Source organism: Lithobates pipiens, unplaced genomic scaffold (assembly GCF_037356315.1).
Source record: "Lithobates pipiens isolate NorthernLeopardFrog02 unplaced genomic scaffold, aLitPip1_a1.2 Scaffold_23, whole genome shotgun sequence".
Classification (NCBI taxonomy): Eukaryota; Metazoa; Chordata; class Amphibia; order Anura; family Ranidae; genus Lithobates; species Lithobates pipiens.
In genome coordinates, this window is record NW_027507785.1 from 290,818,168 (window position 1) to 290,839,708 (window position 21,541).

General features: G+C 42.0%; 1 protein-coding gene across 1 annotated transcript in view; it reads left to right on the forward strand.

Moving 5' to 3' along the window:
• COL24A1 (collagen type XXIV alpha 1 chain) overlaps window positions 1-21,541 on the forward strand; it is a 413,884-nt gene that overhangs the window by 181,017 nt on the left and 211,326 nt on the right. The window contains exons 8-9 of the mRNA XM_077450311.1: window positions 4,486-4,530; window positions 15,813-15,866. Of these exons, the coding sequence (XP_077306437.1) occupies window positions 4,486-4,530; window positions 15,813-15,866 (99 nt within the window). The remainder of the gene's footprint in view (window positions 1-4,485; window positions 4,531-15,812; window positions 15,867-21,541) is intronic.

Sequence of the window (21,541 nt, forward strand, 5' to 3'; positions counted from 1 at the left end):
ACTGAGGGAGATTGACAGTTATTTTGTGTTTCTTCCATTTGCAAATAATCACACACACTGATGTCACCCTCTCACCAAGCTGCTTGGTGATGGTCTTGTAGCCCATTCCAGCCCTGTGTAGGTCTACAATATTCTCTCTGACATCCTTGGACAGCTGTTTGGTCTTGGCTATGGGGGAGAGATTGGAATCTGATTGATTGATTCTGTGGACAGGTGTCTTTTATACAGGTAACAGGCTGAGATTAGGAGCACTCCCTTTAAGAGAGTGCTCCTAATCTCAGTTTGTTACCTGTATAGAAGACACATGGGAGCCAGAAATCTTGCTGATGAGGGATAAAATATTAATTACACTCATTAAAATACAAAACAATTTATAAACTTTTTTAAATGCATTTTTCTGGATATTTTTGTTGTTATTATGTCTCTTACTGTTAAAATAAGCCTACCATTAAAATTATAGACTGATCATTTAAAATAAACCTACCATTAAAATTATAAACTGATTATTTCTTTGTCAGTGGGCAGATGTAATCAGCAGGGGATCAAATACTTTTTTCCCCTCACTGTATAAGGTTAGACATATTTGATAAGTACACATGCAAGTACTGCATCCTGCTTTGTAGTGATGGTACTCATTCCAGTTTTTCTTTTAATGGCCAAAATTTCTGTTTAAATCAGCTAAGTAAAAATCAAGGAAATTGTTGCACGTTTTGAGCTATGATGTGCATTGGAGAAAATATAGAGTTTGTGACATTGCATGTTAATGATGTGCTATAACACATGAGTTTATATGCATTTCCACAGAAAATCTTCATGCAATAGGAAAAATGCATAGATGTGAATTGGCCCCACAATTTGTCTACTTTAGAAAGCAGCCACAACTGGCCACAATCTGGCTGAGTCAGAGCTACAACTCTATAATCAGCAAATCTGCAAATCCCCTGTTGATTATAGAGATCTAGCTTTGACTCAGCAAGTGGGTATATAAGACTGTTGCAGAGAGACCAATGAGTAACCTGACTTCCTTGGTTGCTTAAGAAGTCCAGCAGAACATCATGGTATGGAAGCTCTGAGAATTGTGGTGAGAATTCATCCCACCAGAGGCCACTACCACAGTCATGTTACTTACATTATATTATTGTTTTTAATGCCCCCATATACTACTGGGACAAAAAATGTTTTGTTGCATTGATAGTCAAGTTTATGAGGAATGCCTCCTTACATTGGTGGTGAGTAGGAGGACGAATTCCCTCTTACATTAGTGGTGAGTAGGAGGAAGAATTCCCTCTTACATTGGTGGTCAGTAGGAGAAGGAATACCCTCTTACATCAATGGTCAGTATGAGAAAGAAAAAGAATGATCCCTTACGTTGGTGGTCATTAGGAGAAAGAATACTCCCATAAATTGATGGTCAGTAGGACAAGGAATGCTCCCTTACATTGGTCGGTAGGAGGAAGAATATCCTCTTTCATTTGTGGTCAGTAGGAGGAAGCATGCCACCATATGTTGGTCAGTAGGAGGAGGAATGCCCACTTACATTGGTGGTCAGTAGGAGGAGGCATGCCCCCTTACTTCGGTGGTCAGTAGGAGGAAGAATACTCCTATAAATTGGTGGACAGTAAGACAGGGAATGCTGCCTTACATTGGTCAGTAGGAGAAAGAATATCCTCTTTCATTTGTGCTCAGTAGGAGGAAGCATGCCACCATATGTTGGTCAGTAGGAGGAGGAATGCCCACTTACATTGGTGGTCAGTAGGAGGAGGAATGCCCCCTTACTTTGGTGGCCAGTAGGTGGAACAATGGCAGCCACATGGGCCATGTATGGTATCTCAGTCCCCGTCTGGAGCCTAACGCCCCGGGGGATCAGGGTAAGGTCCTTCCTTGTGGAGGACAATGGTACACCCGTTGCACATTTTTTTGTTCACTCTTGATGTGTGTGCACTTTTTTTGGCACCGGTTGGAAGCTTTTGGATGTGTTTCGCACGCCACAGGCTTTTCAATAGAAAAAAAAATGGCCCTTGCATTTTGGTGGTCAGCAAAAGGAATTATGCTCCTTACATTGACCAGTGGGAGGTGTAAGACTGTTAACCATGTAAGTGAAGTGTAGGTGTAGGTTGTGTGAATATTTTTATTATTACTTTAAATTTAACATGTAGAAAATACTGTACTTTGTGACTTTAAGTGGTATACCGGGATGATGCCTGCAGTTACATATACATCATCCTGGTATTGTTTTTTACAGGAGGCAGTTGGCTTTTATATAAGAACCATTTGAGTGGCTAATTAGTTGCTGGATTCCTTTTAAAGGTGGCTGGAGGGGTCATCCCTGCCGCCTGCCAGTGCCTCTCCATCTTTTATATTTTGCCAAAGAATTAGGTATTATATTGTGTTTGTGTGCATTGAATGTAACTGATTTGGGAAACAGTGAAATCAGTGGGTTTAGTTCCACTTTCATGTCAGCCTACTATTATACCCTGTACTTAGACTGGGAGAAACAGGAGCAGCACTCTGAGCTAATCAGGGCACAAGCACTTATAGGAAAACATGCTTACATGCCCTTCTACTCCTCCGCACCAAACCAATATTGTCCTTTCTTTCTTTTTTTAAATTGTGGCATATATGGGGCATATATAAAACAAATAGACAACTTTGCATTGCATATAAACTGTGCAACAATTATACAAACCGATTGCATGTAAGTGAAAGAAGCCACTCAGTCAGGCTCACTCCACTAACTGAAGTCTAATATAGGGTAAATTTTAAGCTTCTGTTCCCATTACTTTTTGTTTTTTAATTGAAAAGGAGAGATGGAAACGGGGAAGGAGAGGCAGAAAGAGAAAGAGAGGGAGGGAGAGAGGGGGAGAGAGAGAGAGAGAGTGAGAAAAAAACACACAGGGGGTGGGGGGGGGGGGGACGTTTGGGAGGTGGTTTTGTTATGGGATGGGGGGAGGATGGCTGGATCACCCCCAGGGAGCCAAGATCGACAGCATTGAACTGGCGATGGAAGTCCTAAATGTTGGATCCCAACATGTGTTGGTGGAACTCGTCAGAGAAGCGAAAGAGATCCCAATAGAACCATCTGGACTTATGTTCCTCTGACTTATCTCGCAAAGCAGAGGTCAGATCTTCCATTTGCTCAATGTCCTTCACTCTTGCAATCCATTGGGCTACCGTTGGCGCTGACTGTTGCTTCCAAAGAGGTGGGATGCTGGCCCGCGCAGCATTAAGGAGGTGCTTGAGAAGGGATTTATGATAACGTTTCCTTAATAAGGGGGTGAGGTTAAGGAGGACTGCAACTAGGTTATCATGTAGGGAGATATCTGTGAGTTTCTGTATGAGCTTGAGCACCGGCTGCCAAAAAGTTTGGCGCACAGAGAAATCCCAGAAAATATGTAAGAGGGTACCTGAGAGTAGGACACAGTGCCAACAATGATCAGTTTGTAAAGGAAATATCTTAGTCAGCACGGAGGGGGTTCTATACCAGCTCTTCACTATTTTATATGTGGTCTCCTGATATTTGCTACATAGCAAAGATTTCTGTGCGAAAAAGAGTATGCGTTCTTTTTGGGGTTCTGTGAAGGTGACATGAAAGTCCCTCGGCCTTTCTTTCTTATACATCAACATGCACAACGCGTCATATCCAGCTGCCCTCTAAAGTTACATTGATTTTATTAGATGGTTCCTGCTTGGGGCTTCCATTTATAATACCGTCTACACTTGTTTACATAAACAGGAAATTATATCCAGAGTGTAAGCAAGAATCTGCTTCTAAATGGCAAAAACATGTTATTTTAGAGGTACCTGTAAATCCTTTTTGATAAAAAAAAGTCTTCAACTGTCCGTTTCCTCTTATCTTGTTCCAAGTGTTTGTACTGACACACTATATGAATTTCTAGAGAGAGATTGTTGTAAATCACATACTCTCTGCTGAACCAGATGATCTTCATGCCATCTTTCCTCAACATGACTTTTCTCAACATTTGTAACTTATTCCTATTTTGTAATGATATATAACCTATTTCTGAGCAATATGGTTGCCTTCTGAACACTGGAGGGGCATTTTCATGCCTGGTACTCCTTAGAGCATCCCATGTCTGGAACATTTCATAACTCAGGGTGATGGTAACCCAACATGACCTTCGAAGAATAACAAGGAACAGGTTATCTACATCTTTAGAGTCAAAATGCTTGTCTGTTTGTACCATCACTATAACTTACAAGTTATGAAAACTGTAGCCCTTAATGCAAAAGAAAATGCATATGTAGCATAACTTTCCATTATTGGGTAACAACTATCTCACAGTTACACTGCTGCATTGTCACCCTGTCACATGGGCCACTTGTAGTGATTACAAGTGGCTTTGCTGACCCACATTGTGCAATCATGGTCTACCATTGTCACTATTAGTAAATCTGTCCAAAACAATGATGTAAAGCTGATGCTGGAGTGAATGCATGTGCACTAACAATGGTTTTGTTCCACAGGGCCCTAAAGGTTATCCTGGACCACTAGGCCCACCGGGAGAGAAGGTAGGTTTTAATTTCCTATTAGATCCTACTGTTACCCATGATAAATGCTTAAAGTGATTGTTAAAGTGGGAGTCCGCCGGGAGTCCGCGTTTATTTATTTTTTTAAAAGCCAGCAGCTACATATACTGCAGCTGCTGACTTTTAAAATAGTGACACTTACCTGTCCAGCGCGCCCGCGATGTCGGCACCCAAAGCCGATCTCTCGATCGTCTCTCGGGTGCTGCCGCCGCCATCTTGGGTATGGGAATCAGGAAGTGGAGCCTTTCGGCTTCATTTCCCGGTTCCCTACTGTGCATGCGCGAGTCGCGCTGCGTAATAAGGATGGACCCGCTGCCTCTGGGATCTGTGTGTTTCCCAGCAGGCAGCGGGGGACTTTCGGAAAGGGGCGTAATCTACGCCCCTTTCCGCAGAGAGCTATCCTGGAAGTGGGTGCAGATACCTGTACTGTACATGTACCTGCACCCCCCTCCCCCCTGAAAGGTGCCAATTGTGGCGCCGGAGGGGGGGAGGATTCCAATGAGCGGAAGGTCCACTTTAGGGTGGACCTCCGCTTTAAGTCTTGTTTTTGTTTCTATAAAAATAACAAAAATGTTATACTTACCTGATCTGTTGCAGTGGATTTGCACAGAGCAGCCCAGATCCTCCTCTTCTTGGGTCCCTCTTCTGTGCGCATAGTCCCTCCTGTTGAGTGCCCCCACAGCAAGCTATGGGGGCACCCAAGCCGAGCTGCAGCTCTGTGTGTCTATTCAGACACGGAGTTGCGGTTCCGCCCTGTCCCTTCTCTCTCCTGTTTGGCTAACTGACATTCATTGACAGCAGCAGGAGCCAATCAGGAGAGAGAGAGTCTCAGACGGTTAAGACACTTGTGGACATTGTTGGACAGAGATGTGGCTCAGGTAAGTGTTAGGGGGGCGGAGGGGGGCTGCTGCATACCGAAGGCTTTTTATCTTAATACATAGAATGCATTAAGTAAAAAAACCTTCTGACTTTACAACCTCTTTAAGGGTCCCTGCTCAGACTATCAAGGTCTGATGAGTTGGTTTCTACACACTGCAGAAGTAGGAAGTGAGCCTGGCCACCGCACACCTCACATGGCCCGAGTGGTTAGTAGGTAAAAGCAGCTTCCATTAGATCTCTCTTTGATCTTAGTTATAGTTTTGAGGATATTAACTTTTTTTTGTATACTGTATATTAAATTGTTTGATAAGAAACGTAGAAGTGGTACACCACTAGTGACTGGTCTCTGTCTGAGTGAACCCCATTCAGTGGACATGCAGTTGGCTAAAGAATAGATACCAGAGTGTGCTTATAAATGGTGTTCACTCGGAACAGAGACCAGTCACTAGTGGTATACCACAAGGCTCTGTACCAGGTCCTGTTCTATTTAATCTCTGTGTAATGTTATAGCTAATGGTTTGTTGGGCAAAGTATGTCTTTTTATTGATGATACAAAGGTGTGTAATAGGGTTGATATCCCTGGAGGTTTCTGTAACATGGAACATGATTTGGCATTGCTGGAAGATTGGTCAATGGAGTAATAATCACAGTTCAATGTTTCTAAATGTAAAATAATGCACCTAGGGAAAAATAATCACTTGAGAGAATACAACATTGGGGGTACAGTGTTACACAGCACTTCAGAAGAAAAAGATTTGGGGGTATTTATTTCAAATAATTGCAGAATGAGCAAACAATGTGACCAGGCAGTGGAAAAAGCCAATAGAATTCTAGGATACATCACTAGAGGGATCACCAGCAGGAGAAAGGAGGTTCTGATCCCTCTATATGGATCTTTAGTGAGACCTCATTTAACCACTTACAGACCGGACCATTTTGCTGGTCAAAGACCAGACCACTTTTTGCGATTTGGCACTGCGTCGCTTTAACTGACAATTGCGCGGTCATGCAACGTGGCTCCCAAACAAAATTGACGTCCTTTTTTTCCCACAAATAGAGCTTTCTTTTGGTGGTATTTGATCACCCCTGCGGTTTTTATTTTTTGCGCTATAAACAAAAATAGAACAACAATTTAAAAAAAAACGCATTATTTTTTTACTTTTTGTTATAATAAATATCCCCCAAAAATATATAAAAAAACTTTTTTTCCCTCAGTTTAGGCCGATTCGTATTCTTCTACATATTTTTGGTAAAAAAAATCGCAATAAGCGATTATTGATTGGTTTGTGCAAAAGTTATAGCATTTACAAAATAGGGGATAGTTTTATGGCATTTTTATTAATATTTTTTTTTTTTTACTAGTAACGGCAGCGATCAGCGATTTTTATTGTGACTGCAACATTGTGGCGGACACATCGGACATTTTTGACACATTTTTGGGACCATTGTCATTTATACAGCAATCACTGCTATATAAATGCAGTGATTCCTGTGTAAATGACACTGGCAGTGAAGGGGTTAACCAGTGGGTAGCAGTGTATGGGGTTAAGTGTTCCTAGGGGTGTGTTACTAACTGTGGGGGGGGGCTGGGCTTTCATTTAGCCGGCGGCGCGCTCACGATGGCAGGGCGGCATTAAAGATTGGACGTACCTGTACGCCAATATGCCTACCCGTGCCATTCTGCCGAAGTACATCGGTGTGCGCTGGTCGGGAACCGGTTAAAATACCATGTTCAGTTCCTGGAGACCTCACTTACAAAAAGATATTGATAAGATAGAAGGAGTCCAGAGACGGGTAACTAAAATGGTGAAAGGTCTGTGGGATAAAACATATTGAGAACGACTTCAGGAACCTAATATGTACAGTCTGGAGGAAAGAAGGGAAAGGAGAGACACGATTGAAACCTTTAAAAACATAAAGGGGGTGAATTAAGTTCAGGAGAGCAGTTTTGTCAGTATGAAACAAAAATCAAGAACAACGGGGACATGACCTCAAGCTAACGGGAGGAAAGTCCAAAATGAATTTTAGACAGTATTATTTAAAGCGGAGGTCCACCCTAAAGTGGGTACGCCCCTTTCCGCAGAATCTACGCCCCTTTCCGAAGGTCCCCCGCTGCCTGCTGGGAAACACACGGATCCCAGAGACAGCGGGGACCATCCTTATTGCGCAGCGCGACTCGCGCATGCGCAGTAGGGAACCGGGAAATGAAGCAGCAAGGATCCACTCCCTGATTCCCATACCCAAGATGGCGGCGGCAGCACCCGAGAGATGATCGAGAGATCGGCTTCGGGTGCCGACATCGCGGACGCGCTGGGCGGGTAAGTGCCATTATTTTAAAAGTCAGCAGCTGCAGTATTTGTAGCTGCTGGCTTTAAAAAAAAAAAACGTGGATTCCCGCTTTAACTAAAAGGGTAGTTGATGCTTGGAACAAACTTTCAGTAGAGTAGTGAGCCAGTCAACAGGAAATGCCTTCAAATATACTTGGGACAAACACAGATTTATACTCTATAAGTTAATGAAACAAATGAAAAATAAACAAAAAAAATTGGACAGACTCGATGGACTACTCAGTTTTGTTTTTCTGCTGTCACTTTTCTATGACACACCCTTCAATCTCCTTCCCTGCAGAATCAGCAGCATAGAATGAATGGACAGGAATAGCTCTCCATTTATTCAAAAACTAAAGCACAGTAAACACAGTTCACTATGCTTCAGTTATGAATGGACAGTGATCAGTACATTCATTAGAACAAGGAAATTACACATTTACTGGCCCCTTCTCCACTCTCCATCCTGAAAGCATCCTCTGTAGCCGCCAATGGAAGAGGGGAGGGGGGGGGGGAACCTGACAGCACTGCAGGTGATGAGGGGGGGCCAGGGGAATACACAGGAGCCCCGATCACAGCAGGAAGTGGATAGAAGGTGCACCTGGGCGGCATGTAGAGGAACCAATCCCCTCCATTTTTCCTCCTGCAACAGCTGTGACCCCTGCGACCCCTGTGTGTATGCCCCTGGGTAATCTCTTCAATGGGACACAGACAGGAAAAAACCTGACAGGTGCCTTAACCATTCCCTCCTGTATCCAGAACTATTCAAAGAAATCACTACTCCAAAAATTAGGGGGTTTTCATACACTTTAAGGAGACTCCGTCAGTAAATAGCTGGTCTATTGGTGGCTGTTATGCAGTGCAAGGTGTAATCTTTTCCTGTTTACGGGTTTTCAAGCAGTGAGTTTTTCATCATATCCACCAATTGGATTAAAATTTTCTTGTGAATCCGATTGGTGATAATTCATGCAAAAAGAAAAACACATTCAGGAAACAGACCCAACTAATACCACGGGGGGAGCGGTGTGGAATCATACTGCTGCAAATTGCTTAAAACTCAGATTAGGGAAAATTGAAGTAAGTTTCTGAGTTTTATCACTGCTGAAGTCTTTGTTTTAGGACATTAACAGTTCACTTTTTTCTGAAACTGCCATTTCAAAACTCAGTAGGTGGGGCATCCTTAAAGAGGAAGTAAAATCTTCCTTTTTAATTGTACCTACAGGTACGCATATAATAAGACTTACCTGAAACTGTAAACATCTCCTAAACCTGCACCGTAGGAGATATTTACTATATACACCACCACCGACGTCATCGGTTAATGCGCCCTGAAGGAACTGCCGCCTGTGCCGTTTCTTCAGGGCCCTGTGCCAAGGTTGGCAGATCCAGCACGCATGTATGGGAGTGACGTCATCGCAGCTCCAGCCAGTCACAGCGCCAGAGCCCGCAATCCCGGAAAAAAATCCAGGAAAGATGTCAGCCGTCTCAGCGGTGTGTGGGTGCCGCTGCGGGGGGCTTCGTTCTAAGGTAAATATTTCATAATGAGCTATTATGCAAAGCTCATTATGCCTTTGCCTTACAGGTTTTTTTTAAATCAAGGTTTAAAAGCTCTTTAAGGCAAAGATGTACCGCTGCCCATTCAGGAAAGAATAACTGGCTTATGTAAAAAAAAGGAAGCCCCACCTGCTGATACTTACCCTTGCTGTGCCCTGCTGCTGCTCTATTGTTCTATTGGAGTCCTTGGTAATTACCTGTTCCTTTGGGGTATGAAGAAGAACATGACCTCTTCCTAGGGGTATGTGCTTGGGTCTAAGCAGCCAATGGGCAGACCTGAACACCACCATGTGAGCAGTAGGATCAAAAATATAACCCTGTGTCAACAGGCTTGGACTCAACATACCCTGACATAGCAAAAATGCGTTGAGGGAGTGCAGGGAAGGTAAGTATGGGTAGATGGGTCTTGTAACAAGAAAACCTGTCACTTTGCCCTTAAGTGACAGAGTCTCTTTAATGACCTGCAAGAACAGGATTATATACTGATGTATTTTCTTAGTTTTGAGAGGGTCATTTGCTTATTGTTAAACAGCAACTATTATTATAGCATGGAAATACTTTTTTTTTTTTTTTTAACTAGAATTCCTTTTATGCTTAAATATTTCTGGCAGTAATGGTCTTTTTCACATGAGAAATAAAATCTGTTTGGACTAGGGTGGGTGTCGCCAAACCCCTAACTGTAATGTTCTTTCCTGACATATATACATCCGATGCCTCCCTTTTCCAAGTTTTTTCAGTGTTAATTTTTACTAAACATTATTGAAAAATGTATGTTTTTATCAAAAGCGCTTTTAGCAATATCTTCCAGTATGTGCTATAACAAGTTGAGTTGTGCTTAAATTAATATCAAGGCAGACGTTATTAAAATGATTTGGCAAGCAGCTGCTCATAGCCTGGAGTGGTCTGTCTCATTTTTAGGTTGATAAAATAAATTAGCGCCAAGGTACTTATTAATGTTCTGAATGGGTTACAGATCTGACCAACAGCCCATTGGGGATGAGACATCCTTATAAAACCAGTCATGCTGATCATTAACCCTGACCTAGTCTAAAAGTAAACATTGTAAAGTCCCATGGGTGTCCCCAACACATCGCCAAAGAACTAAAAAGACCGTGCATAAAAACCTTACATTGTAAGAATAAATATTAAGGCCAACTCCAGTCTCAGTGATTTATTAGTCAGCTGAAGGCAAATGGCATGATGATAGTTAAAATGATGTATTCTGTTCTATACTTACCTTAGACTTTGTGCCAATCAGATTAAAGGCACCCATTCTTCCCCCATGTCTCTGCTTTCTTTCCGGATTGAAGGACATGCATCCACTTCTTCCTTGTTCCCGGGACAGTGTACGTTGTGGTGCATTTTTGGTGTAGTCTGTACAGAAAAAATACAATAGGTTCTACTTTTGTTTGCTACACTGGAACTGACGGCACTAGTGTGAACTATGGCCGTTAGAATACATGGAAAACACTGTGCGTGCATTTTTGATGCAGATTAACAACCTGTTGGACTGCATCAGGTGTGAATCAGCCCTTAAAGTGACAATTTAGTTTGCCCATGCAGGAAATTTTAAAAGGCTACCTAGGCACTGGCCGATTGACAGCTCCAGTTCCCAGTGGCGACAGTAAATAAAAAAGGGGCGGGGTCACCTGTTATCAGACGCTGGGAGGAATGCAACAGACGCTGATTTTGTTTTGTTTTCTGGCGGTGTTCATCGTTATTGATGCTGGATTTACTTTGGGGGGACATTGTTTGGCTTTTTTAATGAAAGAGTCAAAGTCAAAAGTGGTCTCTGTGTTTTTATAAATTTTTTACACTTTTTTGGGCAAATAAGTACGGGCACAACGTACCCCATATTCATTCACATGGGGAGTGGGGATCTGGGGGTTTCTTGTTAAAGGGGGCTTCCAGATTCCTACTTGCCCCCTGCCCACAGATCTCCACAACTAGCACTCGCTTGCCCCCCCCCCCTTTTCCGGCCTGCCGGGTGCATGCTCGGGTAGTGGTCTGGGATGGATCTTGTGGTTTTTAAAAACATTTTGGTGTGGGGTTCCCCTTATAATCCATACCCAAAGCGCCTGTATAGATTGTGGGGGGTAAATAAAAAAGGGGTGGGGTCACCTGTTATCAGACACCGGGAGGAAAGGAAAGATTTTTTTGTTTTGTCTTCCGGCGGCGTTCATCATTATTGATGCTGAATTTACCTTGGGGGGACATTGTTTGGGTTTTTAATAAAAGACTTGTCAAAATGGTCTCTATGTTTTTATTCATTTTTGACACTTTTTGGGTGAATAAGTAGGGGTATAATGTACCCCATATTCATTCACATGGGACGGTGGGGATCTGGGGGTTTCTAGTTAAAGGGGGCTTCCAGATTCCAACCTGCCCACAGATCTCCACAACTAGCACTCGATTGGTCCCCCCCTTTTCTGACCTGCCAGGTGCATGCTCGGTTAGGGTTCTGGGATGGATCTTGTGTGAGACCCCACACTGATTTTTAAAAACATTTTGGTGTGGGGTTCCCCTTATAATCCATACCCAAAGCACCTGTATAGATGGGGGGGGGGGGAGGCATGCTGTTCTTTTAAAGAACATTACAATTCCGGCATTGGTTTGTTTCTGACACCAGATGAGTCATAGTTGTTAAGGACGCAGTGGCCATGATTCTACCCCTACAGCTATTATCAAATTCATTTGAATCATTTGTTTCATTTGGATGCTTCAAACATTTGAATGAAACAAATTAATTGTCATTTACTTTGTTAATGTTTTCTTTTGATTCTTTGAAATTCATTACTGTTGTATTTGGTAATTTGGATGCAACCGAATTTCTGAATAATGGAAATTTTGTCCGAATTTAAATCCAGAATGAAACAAATCGCACATATCTACTGAAGCTGGGTTTACTAGGCAAATCAACAAAAATACAGTAGCAGCCACAATAACCATCCTATACTTAACTTCAACTATCCCCCCTTACTGCCTGCTAAGCTATGAGAAATAATCAGATATAGGAGGAACACTTGAAACCCCTCCCTTGCTCACCACAGGGTGCTTAAAGGGGTTGTAAAGGTTCATTTTTTATTTTCTAAGTAGGTTCCTTTAAGCTAGTGCATTGTTGGTTCACTTACCTTTTCATTCGATTTCCCTTCTAAATATATTTTTTTCTTAGTTTTCTTTGTCTGAATTTCTCACTTCCTGTTCCTCCTCAGTAAGCTGTTCAGTAAGCTGTTCAGTAAGCTGTTCTGGCTGACTAAGCACCGCTCGGGTGATGGTGTGAAGTTTACTGAGGAGAAACAGGTAGTGAGAAATTCAGACAAAGAAAAAAAACATTTTAGAAGGGAAATCGAAGGAAAAGGTAAGTGAAACAACAATGCACTAGCTTGAAGGGACCTATTTAGAAAATAAAAAAACAAAGCTTTACAACCCCTTTAATTTACATCCTGTAAAGAGAACCTGTATCTTTTCCCTTTTATGTTTTTCCCTTTTAAGTTTTGGTTCTGTTTAAACGACTGAGTTTGTTAATATAAACACACAAAGTACTTGTATATACCTACCTGAAACACTACCCAGAGCATTCTGGGGAGTATTCACAGACCATTAGGTTAAGCTGGAAAAGTAAATTATTATTTTTGAAAACATCATGAAATGAGCGGTTACATGCAACACTTACATTACCCAAAACCCTTAACATATTTGCTGATTTTCCATCATTTCTGCCATTCTGCCAACTAATACTGTGGGTTTACATTAGGCTCCTGTATTTTTATGTCTCCCAGTAAACATGGCAGCACATTAGAAAAATACAGACATCCCTATGGACGGCACATTTCACCGGAGATCCTGTGTAACAGTAGCTTGTCGCTTTGGTGTTTCATTTTCCATTTACATGTCTGCTGTGCACTTATTAAATCAACCACATTAGCTGTGGCTTGGCAGTGTCTTTGGAAGTTAGAGAGATGCCAAGTCTAACAGAACATTATACACAGCACCATGCCGCCAGATTCATAATGTTACATACTGTATGTTTCCCTGCTTCATGTTCATGTATGAGAGGGGGGATTTATCGCACCTATCGTCTGTTGAAAGTAAAAGTCTGCTGGGCATTTGGAAATTGCTAGTAAGCAGCCCCGTAAAATTCAGCATGGGCATATGAGGAACACCAGGCCTCATCAGAATGTGCTAAGATCAGCACTAATACTTAAATGATAACTGTACTATACACATTTGCACTTTTATTATATATCCATTGATAACAATCAAATACAACATTATAATTTTTGCCTTTTTTTCTGTGCCAGTATAAACATTGCTTTATTTATGCATTCAGCTCACCTATCTGAGTAGTGATGGTCTGTAGGTCATGACTGAGATCAAGGAAGAGATCATTGTCCCACTTGAATTTGTATTTTGCTTTCCACAATTACCCTTCTGGAATCAGATGTAATGGGGGAATGGGCAGGGTCTGCTTGCTTCAAGCAGTTTGTGATATCCAGTGATTACATCAGTGCACTGCACCATTGAAATATATACTGTATTTATTTACGTATAACATGCACTTTTTCACCCTGAAAATTGGGTGAAAATAGTGTGTGTGTATTTTATACGCTGATACTGCAATTTGGGCTACCTAGGAGGGCATGGGGAGAAGGGCGGGGTACAAGTGCCTTCAGAATACATACAGCGAGAATCTCCTGTTTACTCAGTGGCCTCTGTAATAGGAAGTCCCGTCTCCTGGGCCAGCATTGGACCAGTGTTCTGTCTATCATAGAAGCCAGTCCAGGAGGTGGGAATTTGTAATAAAGAGGCCGCTGAGTAAACAGGAGATTCTCGCTGTATGTAATCTGATGGCGCTCGTCCTGCCCCCTTCCCTGTCCCCTCCAAGACAGCAGTAATCTGAGGTGAGGCTGCAGATGGGCATGGATAAGGCTGCATTGATGGGCAATTGTGAGGCTGTAGATGGGCATTGATCGGGCTGCATTGATGGGCAATTGTGAGGCTGTAGATGGGCATTGGTCAGGCCCGCATTGATGGGCAATTGTGAGGCTGTAGATGGGCATTGTTCAGGCTGCAGATGGCATTGATCAGGCTGCAGATGGGCAACGGTGAGGCTGCATTGATGGGCACTTACCCTTGTTTTGCTTCAAAGTTTTTTATTTAAAATTAAATTTTTTTCCCTGAAACTTCCCTCCTAAAATGAAGGTGCGTGTTATATGCTGATAAATACGGTAGTTAAGGCTCCTGGAAGTTAAGACACAGACTCAAACAGGCATGTAGATCCTTTCTTGTCCTTACTCTTTTTTGCAGTTATAGTGCAGATGCAGACAGGCTGAATGTAAACAGAGCCATGTTGACATTGACAAGGCCTATGACGACAGCTCTAAAACTGCAAATAAAGTCAGAAATGAAAGACTATATTTGCAAAATTGCTTGGTGTCCTTGGATGTTTTAAAAGAATGATTATATTGGAAAAAAATGTTTTTTTTGTGAAGCTCAAAGAAAATGTAAAAAATATCTGATAACTGATTATCGTTGCTGCATACTTGATCTTATCACACTTGGACAGTTTGGTATTTATACACCTGCTTTGAGTAGAAAAAAGTGTGCTATCCATAACTAGATACAGAACTAGCACAGACATCTTCTATTTCACTTGGTAAACCCTGTACATAGCCTTATTTTCAATCTCACATCAAACTGAGCATATTAAATAAAGTCATGGCATGTAATCAGTCTGCATTTGTAGATCGGTGGTATCTGAGTAGCTAGGCTGGGTTCACACTGATGAGAATTGGATGCAGGCCTCCCCACATCTAATTTGCATGACAGAAGAGTGTGACTGGCTCTCAATGGAGCTGGATCATGTAGCTGCGGGCGGCCACGGAGCGGACTGGAAAAGGGTCTTTGGCTTCGTTTCAGGTGCAAATTCAGGCAAAATTTCCAACCCGATTTGCTCTGAAAACAGTGAACAAGAACACACCAGACCTCCTGCTGTGACACCCCAGGCCGTAGCAAGTATGAACCCAGTCTCAGCTGTTATACCAAGTGGCAATAGGCTATGGGCTTGGTTCATGGCATCAGCTTGAAATCAGTTTGAGACGCTAAAATCATTCAGTTTATTGATGCGTGCATTTGACCTGCTTCCAGGAGGTTTTGCACTCTGATAGACTTGTATGGCAATGCAAACCCTGCTTGAAGCAACCATAAGACCCTCTAGACAGGCCTCAAGGCTTCGGTAGATGGCAGAGGATCAAGACCATATTAAGGTCAGAACAAGACCAAAGGTTTTATTTAAAAATGGGTAAGTAGCATGTCGATGAATGGTGGAAAGAAGGAACCAGGAAAAGCAAAATATAAGTCAGATTAAACTTCAGCTTTAAAGTACCATTACATTTAAAGTAAAAACTTGTAATATTTTTTTTGTTTTTTGTTGCTTGTTTCCGCATTTATACACGTACATTTATTGTTGCTTATTATTTTTAATTTCGTGTTCTTGTTTTTCAGGGACTTCCTGGCACAGATGGCAATGCAGGGGCTCCGGGTTACCCTGGCAGGCAGGTGCAGTAACTGTGCTTAACTGTTATTGGCTGACAAGTGAACAGCCGCCACACAGAGTGTACAGAGAAATTGTCCCGCAGCTCAATCCACACTCTATACAATAGGAACATTTTCTGTGGCCTTAACAGGCATAAAATAATCCTCTAGGAGCTTTTGTACGAATAGTGTGCTGACAAGAACATTTCTTATTGACATAGTAACCAATGAGGGTCCTTGTTAGATTATCAACTCATTACTGCAGACATCACTGTTGGAAGCTTTTTGTTAGAACACTTTTTGTACATACGCCTCCATCTTTTTTTTGCTTGATTAGCAGTGTTAAAAGCAACTACAAACCTTTAGGGCTTGTACACACATGCATTTTGCGGTAATGTGGAAATGCACAGTACGTACATTGTGATGTCATTCATTTCCTGGGTCTGCACACCAGCTGTGGTCATTATGAGGGTGTTCCGACTCTCCTGAGGGCTTTGTAATTTGCTTTATAATATTGTGAATGCAACAGGAGGAGCCAGAACACTCAAAACTCCCAGGTGGACAGGAAGAGAGTCAGGAATTAGATGTCATCTACAAATAAAATGTCACATTTGGATAGAATGACCCTTTAAAGGGGGGACTCAAACTGGTTGTCAGCCTTATGTGAACTCCCTGAAAGTAGCTACATTCAGTTCCTGTGTGTGTTTTTGTGTGCTTTGGTTATCTGGAATTAATTTTACTCTGAATCTGGTATTACATTAACCTGTCAGGCGTAAATTTGATGATTAGCAGATTCATTGTTGGCTCTTTTCAGTTGCATTTTTTTCTCTTGGGGGTTATAGGACCTCCGTTCTCCTCCTCCTTCACCTCCTGTGAGATGAAGACTGGGGTCAAGGAACCTTGTATAATAAAAACTGCTAGTAGACCAAACAACGAAATACGTGTTTTACAATAAAAAAAAAATGAATAACAAAAGTGTATCTAGACCCAAAGCTTTTAATATTAGTTTTGGATAGAGTGGAAAAGCGTTAGCAACACTTTTTGTTTTTTTTATTGCTCAAGTAGAGGAAAGGTATGGGGTGTTGGATCTCCTAAAGCAGGGTGTTCTCTTAGGTCATAAGCACTCTATGCCCTTGTACACACGGTCGGTCATTCCGACAACAAGATCCGTCAGATTTTGTCCAACGGATTTTGTCCAAAACTGGTGTTGCATACACATGGTCGGACAAAGTTGTCGGAAAATCCGATCGTTCAGAACGTGATGACGTTATTTCGTTATGATGGGACTACGTTGAGGCTATTAGCCAATAGCTTTGGTCTAGGAATTTGTTCTGAGCATGCGTGGCACTTTGTCCGATCGGAATTCTCTACAAACGATCAGACAAAGTCCGATCGGATCATGTTGTCGGAAAATGTTATAGCCCAGCTCTAAAACTTTGTCGGTCGGATATTCAGACGGAAACAGTCCGATGGAGCCCACACACGGTCGGATTATCCGACAACATGGTCCGATCGGACATTTTCCGTCGGAATGTCCGACCATGTGTACAAGGGCTAAAGCAGTTCTTCTTTGGCATCTCTTCCATAAGTGGTGGCCAAAGGACAGCTCTTTGCGTGAAACGCATATATTATAAAAGGCCAACATGTGTTGGAGGGTTCAAAAAGTCTCCTTTCATCAGGACTTGGTACTGTTGAACAAAGTTGACTGATAAAATTGGAGGGATACTGAGGGGTAGTTAGTATGATTGCTCCAGATACTGGTTGATCTTTAAGCCCTGATAAAGGTGAACTGTTTGAACCCTCATAACATACCTGTCAGGAGCAAAAATGCATGTGTGTAGAAATTAAACTTAAATGAAACACTGATCATTCAGCAAAAAATGAAATACATTCATTTGATATTCAAAGATACATATTTCAAAATCTGTGCCCCCTTCCTAAAGGCTGGAAGATTTTGCATTGGTAAAACTGTAGTTAGCAAATATCAGAGCCAGTTGGACATCCTAGCAATGCCACTTATAACAGCAGAGGCACAACATTATGAGGTCATATTGCTTTAGACCTAGTGGAACAAAGGTGTGCATCTGCCGTATGCCAAGTGTCTTTTTCTGAATAAGTATCATAGACTTTTATGTAATGTCTAAGCCCTTGTACAGGCGGTTGGACATTCCAACGGAAAATGTCCGATCGGACCCTGTTGTCGGATAATCCGACTGTGTGTGGGCTCCTTCGGACTGTTTCTGTCAGAATATCCAACCGACAAAGTTTTAGAGCTGGGCTATAATTTTTTTCCGACAACATGATCCGATCAGACTTTGTCTGATAGTTTTTAGAGAATTCCGATCGGACAAAGTGCCACGCATGCTCAGATCAAATTCCTAGACCAAAGCTATTGGCTACTAGCCTGAACGTAGTCCCGTCGTAACGAAATAACGCCATCACGTTCTGAACGATCGGATTTTCCGACAACTTTGTCCGACCGTGTGTATGCAACTCCAGTTTCGGACAAAATCCGATGGATTTTGTTGTCGGAATGTCCGACCGTGTGCACAAGGGCTTACAGGTTTTTTTTATATAGAATAACCAGTGATTGCTTAGAGGTTCATGCAAATTCAATAAGAAAGCATCAAATGGTCAAAATCTGTACAGTAGTACAAGTAGTACAGTAGTCAATGGGTTTCGGTGTCAAGATATCACCATTCATCGGCATTTGGGCTTTAAATCAGATATCTTGGATGGACTTTAAATAGCTCCTGAAGAACAATCTTTGTTCAAAAAAATAAAAAAATTACCAGCTCAGTTGCATTATAATGGAGATCCTGGCCTGATCTGCTCAAAGGTGGAGTCCACCAAAAAAAGTTTAAGGAAAGACAAAGAGACCACATGCTCCCCAACATTCATTCATGTAAACAAAAGTAATTTTTAAGCTCCAAAATGTCAAATTCTGTGTTTATTACCGATTTCTTTTTTTATGCCATTTATTGGACATCTGGACATTGATAGCAGAGTCATTTCCCTAAGCTGAGTTATAGGTTCGCCCTTGGAGCTCCCTCATGAATGAATACCCAAGTGCATCCTCATTTATGAAAAGCATGTGACATCATGGATGGATTGGGGCGATGTGGGGCATGAAATCTAGCCAACCAGGCTCGTCCTATATCTAAAATAGCATTTCTTGGTGTACTGATTCTTAGAACACACCATCCAGCGGTCTTGTAGGGGCCGTACCTCTTTTGGATCCAGCACTACCTTTCCCTTACAGTTGCCCTTTTTTTTTTAGGTCTGATGCGTTGGTTTGTATAATTGAATGTATTGTTGAAAAATTGTTTGTATTCTAACTTTTGTCAGCATTTTTCAATGTAAATGATTGCATTGCTTATTTTCTCAAACGGGGGAAGCAGTGATGTTATCCATTCTAAATGTTTATTTTCCTTTTTTAACTTATTCCAGAAGCTTGGAATTTGTTTGCTTTTGTCAGCACTTTTTTTTTTCTTTCAAAACAACTAACAGTATTTAATTATATATTGAGTTTAAAAGTTTATTTATTTATTTTTTTGGGGGAAAAACATAAACAAAATCTGTTTAATGCAAATGATTTAATTATCAATGAATTTTGATATTTTACAAACCTTATGTGCTTGAGTCATCTATAAATATACAGTATCTCACTAAAGTGAGTACACCCCTCAAATTTTTGTAAATATTTTATTATATCTTTTCATGTGACAACACTGAAGAAATGACACTTTGCTGCAATGTAATGTAGTGAATGTACAGCTTGTATAACAGTGTCAATTTGCTGTCCCCTCAAAAATAACTCAACACACAGCCATTAATGTCTAAACTGCTGGCAACAAAAGTGAGTACACCCCTAAGTGAAAATGTCCAAATTGGGCCCAGTTAGCCATTTTCTCTCCCCGGTATCATGTGACTTGTTAGTGTTACAAAGTCCCAGGTGCGAATGAGGAGCAGGTGTGTTAAATTTGGTGTTATCATGCTCACTCTCTTATACTGGTCACTGGAAGTTCAACATGGCACCTGATGGCAAAGAACTCTCTGAGGATATGAAAAAAAGAACTCTTGTTCTACATAAAAATGGCCTAGGCTATAAGAAGATTGCCAAGACCCTGAAATTGGTCAAGACCATACAGCGGTTTAACAGGAGAGGCTCCACTCAGAACAGGCCTCGTCATGGTCGATCAAAGAAGTTGAGTGCAGGTTCTCAGCGTCATATCCAGAGGTTGTCTTTTGGAAATAGAAGAATGAGTGCTGCCAGCATTGCTGCAGAGGTAGAAGGGGTGGGGGTTCAGCCTGTCAGTGCAGCCTCAGATCATACGCTGCACACTGCATCAAATTGGTCTGCATGGCTGTTGTCCCAGAAGGAAGCCTCTTCTAAAGATGATGCACAAGAAAGCCTGCAAACAGTTTTCTAAAGACAAGCAGATTAAGGACATGGATTACAGGATCCATGTGCTGTGGTCTGATGAGACCAAGTTAAACTTATTTGGTACAGATGGTGTCAAGCATGTGTGGCGGCAACCAGGTGAGGAGTACAAAGAAAAGTGTGTCTTGCATACAGTCAAGCATGGTGGTGGGAGTGTCATGGTCTGGGGCTGCATGAGTGCTGCCAGCACTGGGGAGCTACAGTTCATTGAGGGAACCATGAATGCCAACATGAACTGTGACACACTGAAGCAGAGCACGAGCCCCTCTCTTTGGAGGCTGGGCCGCAGGGCAGTATTCCATCATGGTAACGACCCCAAACCCCCCTCCCCCAAGATCACCACTGTCTTGCAAAAGAAGCTGAGGGTAAAGGTGATGGACTGGCCAAGCATACCTCCAGACCTAAACCCTATTGAGCATCTGTAGAGCATCCTCAAACGGAAGGTGGAGGAGCGCAAGGTCTCTAACATCCACCAGCTCCATGATGTCATCATGAAGGAGTGGAAGAGGACTCCAGTAGCAACCTGTGAAGCTCTGGTTAACTCCATGCCCAAGAGGGTTAAGGCAGTGCTGGAAAATAATGGTGGCCACACAAAATATTGACACTTTGGGCCCAATTTGGACATTTTCACTTAGTGTACTCACTTTTGTTGCCAGCGGTTCAGACTTTAATAGCTGTGCGTTGAGTTATTTTGAGAGGACAGCACATTTACACTGTAATACAAGCTGTACACTCACTACTTTACATTGTAGCAAAGTGTCATTCCTTCAGTGTTGTCACATGAAAGGATATAATAAAATTATTACAAAAATGTGACAGGTGTACTCACTTTTGTGAGATACTGTATATCCATGAATCTATGTTTCTCTGATAGCCCTGAAGAAGGGGGAGTCTCTGTTCCCCCGAAACTCGTTGGCTTAGTTATTCGTTGCTACTTTCAATAAAATGATTACAAATTCACCTTTCACTTTGCTTCTCATTGGATATCGGGTGCTCCTTTTACCCACCCTTACAAGTATATGCGGAAACGACCCCAAGGCAGTACCCAGAGGTAGCAGCCCAAGCCCCCAAAAAAAGGGCTCACCGCCACCCTTCTGTCATGTTGGTCCGGAATCATCGGGAGAGAACACTTCCGACCTGCCCCCACTATTACCCACTCACAAACCCTCAACAGAGTAAATCAGTCCAGCACGACCTACAACCCTAAAGAGCTATTTGTATACTATTGTAAAGATTGAAAATTGAACAATAAAGT